Here is a 16,169-nt window from a genome sequence, read left to right on the forward strand (position 1 = left end):
ATACCTAAAAGAATCTGTTTTTTTGTTTTACTTCCTGCCACGTAGTTTATAACAGGCTACAAATATCATCCAAGGGAAATGCTTAAAAATGCAATTGTCACACTAAGAAGTAATGGGCTATTATCTGTGTGTGTGTGTTTTTCTAAGGTTAAAAATTTCTCTGCTACAAAGATTATAAAAAAGAGAACAGTTACACAGTTGCACAGCACAAGGTGGCAGTAGTTAGTAGCCCACTATCAATAACCATTTTCCATTTATGAACTGCTGCAGAGCTGCGGAACTCTACATAATGTAATGTCGTAAAATGTATACTCATGCAATGAGATTTACCAGTTAAGTGATATCCTATAACCTATGTCCCATAGAATTGGTTTACCTTCATCTTGCAGTAATCACAAGGAATGAGGACTCGTCATGTTAATTTGAATGCACTTTGCTTTATTCTACAGAATTACTTTGCAGACAAAGAGGACTACAGCACAGGGGATCCCAAAGGTCTTAGATGGCCGTCACTCAGTTTCACTCCTCATCTAGCCCTTTCTGTGATGAAGAATGATAAAAGAGTAGACAGTGAGAGATGGATTAGTGACAGAGGACTCAACAAGACTCAACAAATGTTACATAGAATAATCCAAAAGGCATAAGTTATGTTCTGACTGTGAGGCAAATATTAATTGCATTGCAGTCATGACTTTCTCTACTGCTGCTTTGGTATGTGGGTTAATGACACAATGTTTTAAAACTGGAAAAAAAATATGGAAATTAGTTTAGCTAGATTATTTAAAACCATGTAGTTAAAGAGGCAAGTTCATTGTCACATTAGTTTTTGACACTGAAATTAATTTTCTTGAGCCTTCTCATTACATCACTCTTATCTATATTATCAAAAATATGGGTAAGTATAGCTTAACTTGGCATGTTTCACTCAGTATGTATATATATATACATATATATATATGTATATATACATATATACATATATATATGTATATATACATATATACATATATATATATATATATATATATATATATATATATATATATATATATATATATATATATATATATATATGGGTGTGTGTGTTTGCTCCAATACCCTATTAATTAACCTGAACATCATGTGATTTAACCCTGCTCTAAATAACTCCCCTCCATAACCAGTAAAATTTCATTAATACAACTCCTCAGTGCCATTAAAAACCAAATAAAAATGATCTGTACAAAGTCTGGTGTGATTTATTTCCTGTCGTTTCAAATGATGAACTGGTTCTCTTTACAGATCTTTTACATATAGGCATCTTGACATAGATAATACTAAGAAGGTAATGAAAAAAATATGTGTAATATTAGGAGTGCAGTAGTACATAATACTGTATCAAGTGTTGTGTTGAAATCCAGAGGAGTCTCTAACCTTTGACCCCACATCGCGGCTCTTGGCTCGCAGCTTGTTGACCTGAGTCTCAGCGATGTCAGCTCTTTCTTCAGCCTCGTCCAGCTCATGCTGCAGCTTGCGGAACTTGCCGAGATGAACATTAGCCTGTTCCTCCTGGTTGAAGTATATAACAATAAACGATAAATACAAAATCAGGCTAGCCTCAGGGTTTTAAGTCTACAGGTGCTTGTCATAAAATTAGGATATCATGAAAAAGTTGATTTATTTCAGTAATTCCATTCAACAAGTGAAACTTTTATATTGTAGACATTCATTCCCCACAGGCTGACATATTTCAAGTGTTTCTATCTTTTCATTTTGATGACTAATGAAAACCCCAAATTAAGTATCTCAGAAAATTAGAATATTGTGGAAAGGTTCAATAAAGAAGAGTCCTGGTGCCACACTCTAATCAGCTAATTAACTTAAAACACCTGCAAAGGCCTTTAAATGGCCTCTCAGTCTGGTTCTGTTGGCTACACAATCTTGTGGAAGACTGCTGACCTGACAGTTGTCCAAAAGCAACCGTTGACACCTTGAACAAGGAGGAATGAATGTCTACATTCAACAAGTTTCACTTGTTTCACTAGTTGAATGGAATTACTGAAATAAATCCACTTTTTTTATGATATTCTAATTTTATGACGAGCACATGTACATAGTTTTACATAAAAGGGTAAACACAGCTAAAACTAGCCTGTGTCCTTAAAAATGAAGCAATGAAATATGATGAAATGTAATATAAGTTTAAAATTTACTTTGAAGTATTGACTTTTTATTTACTTTGATGTATGGAAAGGGGAAAAAATTACATATATCCTGACTGCCACCACATAATGAGAGAACTTGTCACACACTTACAGCTTCCTCAGCAGCTCTCTTGTATGCTTTGACTTTCAGCTGCAGCTTGTCAACCAGATCCTGCAGACGAGCAACGTTCTTTCGGTCCTCCTCAGTCTGTACAGATGAAGCAACACAGTTCAGGAGTATGTTCTTTATTTTTTGTTTTACTCCTACTATTAAATATATTGAAAACCATTTGGGAACATGGGTATGCTTAAAATCTTTATTGTAATATTTGCATAAGAGCATTTATAAGAAAAAGTTTTCTGGATTTACAGATTACCTGATATGTGAGCTCCTTAATGCGCCTCTCATATTTACGGATTCCCTTCACTGCTTCACTGCTTTTCTTCTGCTCAGACTCCACTTCATTCTCAAGCTCCCTCACCTGAAACATCAGGAAATTGCTTTCTTTGAACTCACTAATCTCTAAGTATTTAACAAGACCAGTTAATTTAATATGGTTATTAGTTTAAATATGAATTATTAAAATATTACAGTCACATGAAATGAAAAACTTTAGACAAAGCTGGTTACTACCTAGTAAAGAAGCTATTAACTCAAATATCCAGATATTGTGATGAGCCAGTGGTAAAAATGTCCTGTGTCTGATGGGTATGTAAGCAGCTGCTCACAACACTCTAACATAACATCAGATGTGCATGTTTATATCTGTTTTAGACTTCTGTTACTAAATCTGTTATAGTGTTTACACTCACCCTGGCCTCGAGCTTCTGCACCTGCTTCTTGCCTCCCTTCATGGCGATCTGTTCAGCTTCATCCAGACGGTGCTGCAGGTCTTTGATGGTTTGCTCCATGTTCTTCTTCATGCGCTCCAGGTGAGCGCTGGTGTCCTGCTCTTTCTTCAGCTCCTCTGCCATCATGGCAGCATCAGTGATGGCCTTCTTGGCCTTCTCTTCAGCATTTCTACATTCCTGCACTGCCTCCTCCACCTCACTTTGAAGCTGGGATGCATCCCCCTCCAGCTTCTTCTTCTGGTTTATCAGCCCAGTGTTCTGCATATTTTTAGATGTAACATTAAGGATGTGAAAAGGCTGTGTAGCTGTATCTTGAAAATAATATTGACTTTGAGCTATAGTCTCACCTGTGAGTGCAGTAGCTGCACCCTCTCACTAACATCCAGCAGCTCTTGCTCTGCAAGTTTACGGCTGCGCTCGGTTTGCTCCAGAGCAATCCTCAGCTCCTCCAGTTCAGCCTGAAGCAGGTTGTTGCGTCTCTCAACAATTGCTATGTTCTCTTTGAGATCATCATTAGCCCGAACAGACTCATCCAGCTGAATTTGGCAATCCTTAATTCAATGACAGGAACCAGATAATGTTTATAGACTGTTATGAAGAGAAGCATCTTCAGAAAGTGAGTTTTTCTTTTCTATTTACCTTCAGATGTGCATGAACAGACTTGAGCTGTTTCTGGGCCTCAGATGCCTGCCTGTTGGCTTGGCTGAGTTGGATCTCCATCTCATTGAGGTCTCCCTCCATCTTCTTTTTCAAACGAAGCGCTTCATTCCTGCTGCGACACTCGGCTTCAAGAGAGCTCTGCAGGGTGTCGATTGTCCTCTGCAAGTTCCTCTTGCTCTGCTCCATCTCTTCATCCTTCTCAGCCAATTTACGCTCGATTTCAGCCTTAACTTGATTGAATTCCAGCTGGGCTCTTAAAATCTTTCCTTCTTCATGTTCCAGGGAGGCCTAATGGACAGAAGGAGGCAGAATTATGCATATATTTATATAACGCCATACAGTTTTCCTTTGAAATGTCTGAAATGTTAACAATGGTCTTTACTTCAGCCTCCTCCAGAGCAGACTGGATCTCTGTTTTCTCTTGTTCCAGTTGTTTTCGCATCTTCTCCAGTTCATGGATATTCTTTCCACTCTCACCAAGTTGCTCAGTGAGGTCAGAAATTTCCTCTATGGGATGTCAGACACAGCAATTAAATTACTTTATTATTACTTTTCTAAAGCTCGTTCACAGAAATGCTGTCACTGGATCTTACCTTGTAAGTTCTTATTCTCCCTCTTCATGGTCTCTAGATGGTCCAGAGCTTCCTCATAGGAGTTTTTCAATTTGAAGAGCTCAGTGCTCAGAGACCTGGCTTCTTTCTGGGAGCTCTCTAGCTCACACTGAGACTCTTCATACTTCTGCTTCCACTCAGACAGGACCTGAAAAAACAGGCTAGTAATTAATATTGTTAGTTCTCTACTTTAATAAACCAGAGAACATTCACAATTCACACTTACTGTTTTTGTAGAATTGACTCATGACTGGTACATAGACTTTTTGTGTGATACAAAGGTAACCACTACCATTGTGCAAGTACTTGAAAATACTCCACCTTGTCAAAGTTTCTTTGCTTCTTGTCCAGAGCAGCAGCAGCAGCATTTGATCTCTCCACATCCACCATGAGATCTTCAATCTCATTCTGCAGCCTGTGTTTGGTCTTCTCCAGGGAGGAACATTTAGCATTCACAGCTTCAACAGCCTCCTCAGCATCCTGCAGACGCTGAGCCAGCTTTTTCCTTGAGAAATCATCATTCAAACAATTTAAAGTTCCTGCACTTGGATAACTAAACCATAATAAAATGCAATACACTACAACTGGCTGCTCAGTCATCTAACAGACAAACTTTTTGTTCGTCTTACATTTTAGTAGGAACATAATACAAACAAAAAGCTGATCTGCTAGACGAAGTGATATGTCATTTTAGGAACTACATAATAGTTCATGAATATGACCCAGCTTCCTTACTTTGCTTCCTCCAGTTCCTCAGTTCTCTGGATGGCATCAGTTTCATACTTGGTTCTCCACTGAGCCACCTCAGAGTTGGCCTTGGACATGCCACGCTGCAGTTCAGCCTTGGCCTCCTGCTCCTCCTCATACTGCTCCCTGAGCAGGTCACAGTCATGACGAGAAGACTGCACAGCATGGGCTAATGCATTCTTGGCCTGTATAAACAAAGCAATATGAATTAATTAAAATGTCATAAAATATTCTAAAAATTTTCGCATGCTGTGAATTGGTTTAGAAATGTCATTTGCCTTGCTCTCCTCCTCCAACTGTCTCTTGAGGTCTTCAATCTGTTGGGTGTAGGACATTTTTCCTCTAGTCAGCTGAGACACAAGTGAGTCCTTTTCTTCTAGCTGCCTTGAGAGTTCACCTAGTATTTTTATAAATAGAAAATTTTATTGTCAGGACCCATGAAACATGTTTCCTTAAAAGTCACTATGAAGACAAAGTTGCTCAGATTTTCCTAGTCACACTATCAAATCCAACTACCACATACCACCTACATATTAGGGCATTATAAGGTAAAAAATTATACCATTTTCTGTTTGTAACTTTGCTTTTTGCATGTTGAAGTCATTGATGCAGCGTTGAGCCTCTTCAAACTTGTTTTTGTATTCATTCATTTGATCTTCCAGAGTCCTGCATGTCTTCTCAAGATTGGTCTGAAATTGCAAAATATCCCATTGAAATGAGAACGGTAGATGCACATATTAATGTCCCAGATACTGGCACACAATAGCAAAAGTCTGGAAATATCTAATCATTTAAAATGAATAGATAGGTGTGCCTCATATATATCTAAAACTGTATAAGTCATTGCTGGGAAAGCATACAAAAATCCTTAAAGCCAACCTTTGTCTTCACAATATGCTCCATATTGGAGACCACATCATCGAGCTCTAGTCTGAGCTCACTCTTCTCCTTCTCCAGTTTCTGCTTGACTCTCTGCAGGTTGTCAATCTGCTCTCCCAGGTCAGCAACGCTGTCGGCTTGCTTCTTCCTCAGGGTGGCAGCGGTGGCCTCGTGGTGCAGAGTGGCCTCTTCGAGGTCTCTGCGGAGTTTCTGGAACTCGGCCTCCCTCTTCTTGTTCATCTCGATCTGGGCAGCTGTGGCTCCACCAGCCTCCTCCAGCCTCTCACTGATCTCTTCCAGCTCTCTGGCCAAGTCTGCTCTCTGCTTCTCCACCTTGGCTCGTGCAGCTCGCTCTGCTTCGAGCTCTTCCTCCAGCTCCTCAATGCGGGCCTGTTAGGGTGAAATTATGAAAATTATTATATTATTATAGTAACGTACCTATTTTACCAATTACTCATGTAAACTGTGAATTATTTGCTACCTGAAGCTCTTTGAGTTTCTTTTGAAGCTGAATAACAATGGCCTGCTCATCCTCTATTTTACTGTTGAGCTGGTTTATTTCAAACTCTTTCCTGTGGCAAAACAGTACGGATTTAATCACATTTGCTTGTTTTTTCTGCAAATTTTTTTTTGTACTGGATGAAATATACTGTTTATAGAAGGATTAACTTACTTTTTCAGATGTTCTTCAAGTTGTTGTTTGTCATTTTCAATGTCCATTAAACTCTCCTGGGTCAACTTCAGATCACCTTCCAGCTTCCTCTTCGCTCTCTCGAGATCCATCCTAATCTTCTTCTCTTGTTCCAGAGACCCTTCAAGCTGAACATTATTACAGGAAAATTAAACTAACCTCTCCATCATACAGAGAGAGGTGAACAACCTTTCTAAAGATTAACTAAGATAGATATAGGTTATATTTAAATTCTTACATCATCAACTTGCTGCTCCAGCTTGGCCTTGGCCTTGGTCAGAGTGTTGACTTTGTCTTCTTCACTCTGCAGGTCATCCAGGGTTTGCTGATGAGCTTCCTGTAAAGCTTTCTTTTCCTTGGTCAGCTTGGCAATGATTTCATCCAAGGAAGTCATCTCCTCCGTCATGTTCTTTACCTGTTAAATAAACAATAAGTACTAAAAATTCCCTGTCTGGAGGTAAGAAACATGGCTCCTGCTGATACTCTTGCCGTGAGGAATAATATCAAAGCACTGAGCGAACCTTGTTCTCAGTGGCGTGCTTTTCTTTCTCCACTTTAGCCAGAGTCAGTTCAAGGTCATCAATGTCCTTCTTCAGCTCAGAGCATTCATCCTCCAGCTTCCTCTTCTTAGCAGTCAGTTCAGCATTCATCTCCTCCTCATCCTCAAGTCTCTCAGAAAGCTCTTTGGCTTTTGCTTCCATCTGAATTTTGTTTTTAATCAGCCCCTCACATCTTTCCTCTGCATCTGCAAGATTATCTTGCTCCTAAATGGTCATTTAGATAAGTTTGTAAGTATTTGAGGTAAATTTCTTGTGATTAATACATATTTACTACTACTATACACATAACATATTGTAAAGCAAAACTGTTGTGAGACATACAGCCTGGACTTGAAGCTGCAGGTCGTTCTTCTCTTGGAGAAGAGTGACCATTTTCTCCTCCAGTTCCTTTCTACGGGCTTCAGATTTTGCATAGGCTTCCTTCAGTTTCAGGAATTCTTCCTTCATGTTGGCCATCTCCTTCTCTGCCTCAGCAGATCTCAGCAAAGGTTTGATCTTGAAGTATAGCTTCATCCAGGGCCAATTCTTGACCCCCATGAAGGCACGGATGTTCCACTGGATCACAAGTAGGGCATCCCTGTCAATATGCAAGCAAAAGTATTACTGGCTAGCCCAATGCAATAAATATAAGTGGGGTTTCATTTCATTTAAATTACTTAATTCTGACCTTCTTTCAACAATCTTCTGGAATTCCACTCTTGCGAGCAGGCCTCTTGATCTCGCCTGGATTCCAGTGATGATGAGTGACAAACGGTCATCTCTCATCTCCTCAAGCTGACCAAGAAGACCAGCTTTGAAGAACACCTTCATGAAGCAAGGAAGAACATTTTAATGTCCACTGTATTAAACTTAAGAGGCTGTACTTCAGAAGGGAAATAAACACATGGTTTTTTTTTTCAAACACAAAGGTAAATTCTTAAGGATTTGGGAATTATTATAGACAATTGTTTTAGAAGAAACAAAGTTTTCATTGACCTACAAACCATAGAGTTTATTTATAAAAACAACTTGAGCAGTGAAATGAAATCATGTAAAATGATAATCAAATTTAAAAGACTGTTTGGAAAAGACATACTGAACATTTACAAGATGATAATGCAGATGTTGTTGGAGGAGGATGGAAGTTCAGCTATGAACTACTTGTTGCTGTATGGGTGCAGGTATTATTCATTCAGTTTTTATGGACATACTTTTGTGTGACACATTGGATATTAATTTATAATAACAATGTTTTAATATACAAACATGAAAAAGTAAAAGCCCAAAAGGATTTAAAGGGAATGTCTGTAGGACAGTTTTGTCATTGATGTTGTTACTGAGTATAAACTTCTATTTCATTTATTGCCTTTTACTCCTTTTTTTGCTTTGTTTTCTTTTATTGTGCTAGAGACGTAAACTTAATCAACCAAAACTTAAATAGATATCATAAATTGGACTATTGTGAGTCATGTAATGGATTTGTTTTTATTTGATTAAGGACTGTAGCTGTAAAAGTGCCTTGAGTAGACTGTTGTAAGTTGAAGCTGTACATGCAAAGCTGAAAGCAGATAAATGAAATCATGAAAGTGCACTGTAAGAAATTTTGCTTAGGATAAATCAAATTAAGTTTGAATAGTTTTATTAAACTTTGCTGATTTGTGTATTGACAAGAACGTGTGACAGGTGTACCTCAGACTTTTTTTTTTTGCTCTCACCTTGGTGTGTCCAAACTTGTACTGGTTATGATCAATGTCCAGAGAAGCAAGAAGTTTTTCAGCTCCCTTCCTGCTGTCAATAAACTGTCCATCAGGGATGGCAGCAGGATTCAGGATACGATATCTGGAAAATCACACAGTAAAAGAAAGAGCAAACATTTCAGATCAAATTCTTATCCAGCTCATCCATTTTAAGTCCAAAAGTCAAACCTCTGCTTGAAGTCTCCATAGAGGATCCTGTTGGGGAAGCCCTTTCTGCAGATCCTGATGCCTTCCAGCACACCGTTACAGCGCAGCTGGTGCATCACCAGAGGGTTCTCCATGGCCCCAGGAGTCTTGGTCTCATTGGGGATGATGCAGCGCACAAAGTGAGGGTGAGTTGACCTCAAGTTGGTCATCAGCTTGTTCAGGTTCTCCTGTAATTCATGATACATTTGTGTAAATATTGTGACACGTTAGGTATTTCTGTGAAATCATTTAAAGTATATAAAAGCTTTGATTTTCACATATTAACTTGTCTTCTCTTACCCTGTGCAAGGCTGATACAGTCTGGAAAGATGAGCCCTTCTTCTTGCTTCCACCTCCCTTGCCACCTTTTCCACTGTCAGCTAATAGACCGGTGTATAATTATTAAGATTTTATTTATAGATTAAAGACATCACATTGTCAGTCATAAATAAATTATTGGGTATTATCAGAATGAAGCAGCTTTTACCTGAATCAGCTCCAGCATAGTTGGCAAAGAGTAAAGCCAACAGCTTGACGGTAGACTTCTGGTACAATCCAACAACAGTCTCATTTAGAGGATCTTTGTTCTTCACCAGCCAGTTGTTGATATTATAATCAACAGTTCCAGCATAGTGAACCAGGGAGAAATGGGCCTCTGGTTTTCCTTTAACATTTCTGGGTTTTTGGAAGTTGTTGGATTTGCCCAGATGGTTGTCATAGAGCTTAGCTTTAAAGGTGGCATCAGAGGCTTTGGGAAACATGCACTCCTCTTCAAGGATGGACATGATACCCATGGGCTGTGGGAGGAAAATATTTTTAAAAAATCCCAGGTTTTTGTATCTTTTATTTAAATGTTTTGTAGTTTGATGTCTCACCTTTTCAATCAGATCAATACAGGCCTGCAGATCCATACCAAAATCAATGAAAGTCCATTCAATGCCCTCTTTCTTGTACTCTTCCTGCTCCAGCACAAACATGTGATGGTTGAAAAACTGTTGCAGTTTTTCATTTGTGAAGTTGATGCACAGCTGCTCAAACGTGTTAAACTGGAAGACAACAGATTTGTTATTTTGATGTTCACATCCATCTTATCATGTTGTCCATTGATTAAAAAGATAATTTGATCAGACGATGCTCACATCAAAGATCTCAAATCCAGCGATGTCCAGCACACCAATGAAGTACTGGCGAGGCTGTTTGGTGTCCAAGGAGTGGTTAATCCTCACCACCATCCACAGAAACATCTTCTCATACACTGCCTTGGACAGTGCACCAATAGCATAGTTAACCTAAAAAGAGGAAATTTAATCAGTATAAATTATGTTTAACAACCGTTTAGTCTTGCCTCTACTTATTTTAAGGTAAAGAGTCTCATCATCGGGTTTCATTTTATCCCTACCTGCTGAACGTTTTGTCCCTTGGTGACCCACTCGTTTCCTACTTTGACTCTTGGGTGACAGAGACCTTTGATGAGGTCAGCAGAGTTCAGGCCCATCAGATAAGCTACTTTGTCAGCATCTGAGGAGTATACAATTAAAACATTACTTAAACATTAAGTGTTTGGATCCTGAAACATCTCATGTTCTGTTTCAGCTTGTCTCACCTTCAGTGCCGTCTGCCTCCGCCTGCTCTTCACGCTGCTTCTGCTTGAACTTCATGTTACCATGGTGCATGATGGCACCAGTCAGCTTGTAAATGCCATTCTTCTCTTCTTGAGTGAATCCCAGCACGTCAAAGGCATCCTGAATTAGAAGAGGGTGTTTTTTGTTTCCAATGTCAATGTTTCCATAGTAACATGGTATATAGTGTTGGGTGACTGAGGTCCACAGATTGAGGGGCTACAAGAATATGTGCTCTCTAAGCCACCAGGATCCCACATTAAAACCATGCCTGGCATCTCACATCCAATATTTAATCCCACCTATTCAAATAATGTCATCTCACATCTGGTGTCCCAGTATCTAGTGTGATACTGGGTTACAAATTACATCAGCAGTTCCAAGGTGCACTTTCCCACCTTAATAGTTATAGAATAACATGTTGAAGTTTTGAAATTACTTAAAAGCATGAAATATAAACCTCATATTGTTTAAATCCTCAAAAATTGCACACAGGGACATCTACGTTTGTATTTGCATTATTTTGCATTCCTGCTCACATCAGTGGCCATCAGCTCTTCAGAGTCATTGATGGAGGCTACAGTCGTCTCTCCTTGGGAGATGAAGGCGTAGTCATAGGGGTTATTGGTGATGAGCAGCATCTCTGAAAGCAGATAAAAAAAGTACATTTTGCATGATGCTGTTACAACATAATGACAACATGCTGTAATTGGTCCAATGATAATATATTGTCAATTACCAAGCAGCTCAGGTTTCTTCTGAGACAGAATCTGATAGAAGATGTGGTAATCTCTCTCAGCCTTAAGCTGAAAGACAACACGGGACTTTTCCAGCAGATCTGTAAAGATGTTTTGGTGTAAGGTGATCACTGTGAATGTAAAAACCATCTAGCTGAAAACGTGACAAGGAGACTGCTTACATGTCTCAATATCAGCTGAAGCCAACTTTCCACTGGCTGCAAAATGAATGCGGATAAATTTGCCCTAAAATGCATTTAAAAAATAGGAAAAAATAAAAATTGGGAATTGGGAAAAGTGAATGGCACAAAAACTTATTCCAACATGTAGAGAAACTTACAAATCTGGAAGAGTTATCATTTCTGATGGTTTTGGCATTTCCAAAGGCCTCCAAAGCTGGATTACACTGGATGATTTGATCCTCCAGAGTACCCTGACCAAATGCAATGACATGTTTACTCAAATAGGTTGAACAAAAAGCCATGTTTAAATTCATGCAATGTACAGAGAGGGATCCTGTAAATTTTGCATTATAACCTTTTTCTCAGAGCTTCCCTCCTTTTTCCCACCTCCAGCTGCAATACTTGCAAAATACTGGATGACTCTCTTAGTGTTGACAGTTTTCCCAGCACCAGATTCTCCACTGAAGACATAAATTGAGTTGACTTTTTACAAACTGGTAGCACACAGTTAATACCGATTTACTAACATCTAACATTTGTAGCCATCTGATCTATTACGTTTACAATTTTAGCAATCTCAGCTCTTCATTGACATCATATGAGATAGATTAACTTAGGTATATCAGAAAAAAACTGAAAAATTATTGGATGAATTTACTGGGGTTCTCACAACCATTAGATCATTTTATTAGAACAATTATGGAAACAATAACTTACGTGATGAGAATAGACTGATTTTCTCTGTCTGAAAAGGACCAAAAAAGATCACTTAAGGACTTCTGGGGATTTTTAAACTTTACTCTTCTTATACAATAATAACTGAAGGAAATTACCAGTTAGCATGTACTGGTAGGCATTGTCAGAGATGGAGAAGATGTGAGGAGGAGCTTCACTCCTCTTCTTTCCTCTGTAGGCAACAACCACCTCCTGGTTGTAGACTGGCAGCCACTTGTATGGATTGACAGTCACACAGAAGAGCCCAGAGTAGGTCTACGGGAATAAGAAATGGAAACTGACTACTGAGAAAAATTATGTTAATCTAACTTTGATGTGTAAGTGCAAATGTGATCTTTTATCTAAGCTTTCAACTCACGTAGATCATCCATGCTGCGTAACGCTCTTTAAGGTTGTACAGCACAGCTGGCTCGTGGAGAAAGGTGAACATTGCCATGTCTTCAATTTTATCAAACTTTGGTGGGTTCTGAGGGTGTACATCACACTCCTTCACTGCGACGGTCTGAAAATAGAAATATTTTCTGTTCATGGAAGGTTTTCTTTCTAATAGTCTATATATGTTTTTTTAAGGTATTGCACATCCTGCTTCTTGAACAGCCTTTCCTTCAGCTCACTGACCTTCCCTTTCTCAGTCTCAGCAGTGACTTTATCCCCCTCTCTGCTGATGACGGAAGCCTTTACATATTCCTCATCGGGGTCGGGAACAAAACACTCCTTCTTCATGTCAAATGGACGTGTCTGGGCTTCCAGACGCTCCTTATCTGACTTCCTCAGGTACGGGGCTGCAGCCCCAAATTCTTTCATGGCAGCATCCCCCATCTTTCACCTTGCCTACAAAAAGGAAAAAAAAAACATCTTAATTGCAGTTGAGCTATATCACATGTTTATCCTATCTTAAAAGATTATTTCTTTGTTAATTTGTCACGTAATGAACTTTGATTATTTTTAATATCCTTGGAAATCAATTTATTTCAAGTCAAACTCATTTTCATTTTAGATGGTCTTACCTTTGCAGTCTCCACTCAAAAAATGGAGGTGTAATGGCCCTGAGGAGAGACTGAATGGAAAGTGAAAACAGGTCAGGCTTCAGCATCAAAGTTAAGCCTTCAGTTTTAAAGCCATTGTCTTCGTGCCTTACCTTGAGATAGACTGGTGACCTGTCGGGGGGCTTCTCTGTGAGTTCTCTTTATAAATAAACCTCTTTGCCAAATATGGAGGAGAGCTTTGCGTTCAGGAATGTTATTGTGTCCGTGTTGCGTTGGGGGTTCATGTAGGGAGGGGGTTAATGAGTGGCAGAGAGCAATATAGAAATCAGCAGGTCCATGTCTTATCAGTGATGGGGTCTCCTGACGAGGCCATATTAGGAGCTCCATGCAGCGCAGTGATTAATCATAGGTATCCTCAAGCAGCTAGGGGACCACAACTCAATCTTTAAATAGACACAGGGAGGAATTCCTCTTAAATTTGATGTGTTACAAGAAAAATACATGAACTGATGAGAAGACTCATCACTCTTAAACTGACATGTCAAAGTTTGTTTAGGTTTTGTTTTTTTTATTTTAAAGATTTGCTGCAAAAATGATAATCCTCTCAACCATTCCTCATCCTCTCAACCATTTACTGAAAGCCATAAAACATCTCCTGCAATATGAACAAGCAGGTCTTTCCTACCAGAAATTAAATTACTATATTTAAAGATGTTTTTTCCATACTGGGACCATCTGCATATTAAATAGAGTGATTAAACCAAATCTGTAAAATACAAACATAAAAAACAATTAAATAAACATTTAAATGGTTGGTGATCACATTTAAGTTGTTAAAATGAAATACATTGGACAACTGAACTTAAAATTATATAATCATATTCTAACTAAATATATATACTAGCTAAAAAGAAGAAAAACAAGTAGTCATTAATTTGTCTTTGAAATATGTACAGTGTTTGTATTAGTAAAAAGAATTCAAAAAATGTAAACTACTTGCATTATTATCTTATTACAAAGCAGAATACATAAAATGTCTGGGGAGATATTTTAGAGAAGTATGTAATGAATGAGTCTCAATTACTGTCAGGGCTTAAGTGGAGTCGCAGTGAGGCATGAGCAACATATCATGTTTAGTTATTACAGAATGGACTTTGTGCTAACAAAAATGCCCGTCACATACTGAGTGTCTTGGTTTAAAAAAAGAACTTTAATCTGTGAGATTAACCAGGCGACGAGTGCGAAGCAGCACAGACAAAGGTCTGGCACAGGTGACATGCTTGAGATTTAATGAAAGGCAATAAAGATGACACACAATCGAGGGCTGGAGCTGCATGAAAAGCACCAAAGTGATGCCAAGGTCAGAGTAGAAGCCTTTTGCCATTATCAGGCCCCATCTGTTAAAGCTAAAGCTAAGTTACAGGCCTGTTGACATGGGATTGTGTCTGTGGACAAACATAACTGCGTGGGATGCTTGCTGAGAAACTCGGTGTGTTTCAGGAGAGCAGTCACAGAGACTTTTAGGATCCTGCATTTGCCTGCATGGATTATAGTCTCTCACTGGGTTCAGTCCCACATACTGTAAATATCTTGAGAGTGACATTTGTTTCCATAGCTGAAGTGCAAACTACAGTTTTCTGATTAGAGCCTTAGTATGAACTGAGCTGCCTTCAGTTTTATAGCAGGATTTAATTCCTCTCATAAGACTGATGTCTATAAATTCAAAGATGTGAAACATCAGATGTAGACCTATCAGTCATCGAAGGGTGTTGCGCAACAAACTTACAGATTTATAGTCCAGGATGTGTCACGTTTCTTTATAAATCTTACTGACTTGACTCAATATTTATTACATATAATAACTAATTTATACAGCAAGCATTGTTATCCTGTATGGTGACTATACTGCACAAGCAGTCACCATAAACAGTAATTGCAGCCCCTTCAGAGGTTAAGAGATAAAAAGGAGGGTCAACAGCTGCTGACAAGCACCGAGATTATTTCCATTCTGATAACTTCCCCGGCCTGTTACTGACAGCTGGCGTCAGGGTGCCAAATGGAAGTGAGAGATTCCATGAGCCCTCTAAAGAGCAAGTGAAGATAACGCCGACCTCACAGGTCAGACGTCTACTCATTAAAGGAAACATTATTTAAATACTTTGTTTATGTCAAAACAAATGCATATTGTCATCACATATATCTGATTGAATACAAGCTGTGGGACAGTATTAAGATGCATATTTAACTTCATGTGTCTGGGCTTCAATCCCAGAGGACAGGCTCATATCAGCAACCAAAGCTCTCAACTCTGTGACTTATAGTTGTTACAAAGGAAATTATTTAAAAAAAAAAAAAACCCCTTTCTGCTGTTGACCAGGTACTTTTTTAAAGATCATTTTTCTTAATTCTTGAACTCCAAGTTCCCTTTTACTTAAAAAGCACTCAGAAAAATGCCATGTTATTATAAATTATACAATAAATCAAGTTAGCATTTTGATCAACACTTGGCAAAGCAGCACAACTGAAAGTAGAAAGTAGTTGATATAATCTTGTTGTTAGTTCTTGCCTTGCATTTATTACCAAGCAGTCATTGCAGGGGTGCTTTAATAAATGACTCTGCATCTATAGCAGCAAATATAAACTATATATATAAACTAATGGGCCAAATATTTATGTTCAAGTTTCATTCTCTTGACATAAAAAGACCACATTTTGTTCTTCATACCTATTGTAAATAGAAGTTAGCATAATAGATTTCTTGCTCACTTAACCTTGTAAAATCATGTTACAACAGAAAATGTGTCT

General features: G+C 38.5%; 1 protein-coding gene and 1 long non-coding RNA gene across 2 annotated transcripts in view; one reads left to right on the forward strand and one right to left on the reverse strand.

Moving 5' to 3' along the window:
- Positions 1-919, forward strand: part of LOC121644127 — a 34,542-nt gene extending 33,623 nt beyond the window's left edge. Inside the window, exon 7 of the long non-coding RNA XR_006011228.1 lies at positions 450-919. This is a non-coding gene — a long non-coding RNA (uncharacterized LOC121644127). The remainder of the gene's footprint in view (positions 1-449) is intronic.
- Positions 422-13,507, reverse strand: LOC121644126 (myosin-7). Its single transcript, XM_041991852.1, has 38 exons — positions 13,386-13,507; positions 12,997-13,209; positions 12,737-12,880; positions 12,477-12,633; positions 12,361-12,388; positions 11,999-12,104; positions 11,802-11,894; positions 11,644-11,707; positions 11,464-11,562; positions 11,264-11,367; positions 10,709-10,847; positions 10,505-10,623; positions 10,245-10,394; positions 9,981-10,151; positions 9,593-9,902; positions 9,406-9,485; positions 9,088-9,293; positions 8,878-9,001; positions 7,851-7,987; positions 7,505-7,760; positions 7,145-7,387; positions 6,862-7,038; positions 6,606-6,751; positions 6,414-6,504; positions 5,933-6,322; positions 5,616-5,742; positions 5,332-5,450; positions 5,042-5,238; positions 4,628-4,811; positions 4,289-4,454; positions 4,078-4,202; positions 3,675-3,983; positions 3,383-3,586; positions 2,997-3,293; positions 2,561-2,665; positions 2,296-2,391; positions 1,414-1,548; positions 422-540 (listed from the first exon to the last, which is right to left on the reverse strand). Exons 2-38 carry the CDS (start codon positions 13,195-13,197, stop codon positions 520-522), a joined length of 5,820 nt encoding a protein of 1,939 aa, XP_041847786.1. The 5' UTR covers positions 13,198-13,209; positions 13,386-13,507; the 3' UTR covers positions 422-519.
- Between the last annotated feature and the right edge of the window lie 2,662 nt (positions 13,508-16,169).

Source organism: Melanotaenia boesemani, chromosome 8 (assembly GCF_017639745.1).
Source record: "Melanotaenia boesemani isolate fMelBoe1 chromosome 8, fMelBoe1.pri, whole genome shotgun sequence".
NCBI lineage: Eukaryota > Metazoa > Chordata > Actinopteri > Atheriniformes > Melanotaeniidae > Melanotaenia > Melanotaenia boesemani.

What these genes read in the sequence shown, in the direction of transcription:
- LOC121644126 (XM_041991852.1), bottom strand. Translation starts at nt 13,197, where the DNA reads ATGGGGGATGCTGCCATGAAAGAATTTGGGGCTGCAGCCCCGTACCTG. An exon ending in AAAGTTACAAACAGAAAATG is followed by an intron (nt 5,451 to 5,615) that starts GTATAATTTTTT and finishes TAAAAATACTAG; the next exon opens with GTGAACTCTCAAGGCAGCTA. An exon ending in AGCAAAGAAACTTTGACAAG is followed by an intron (nt 4,455 to 4,627) that starts GTGGAGTATTTT and finishes CTGTTTTTTCAG; the next exon opens with GTCCTGTCTGAGTGGAAGCA.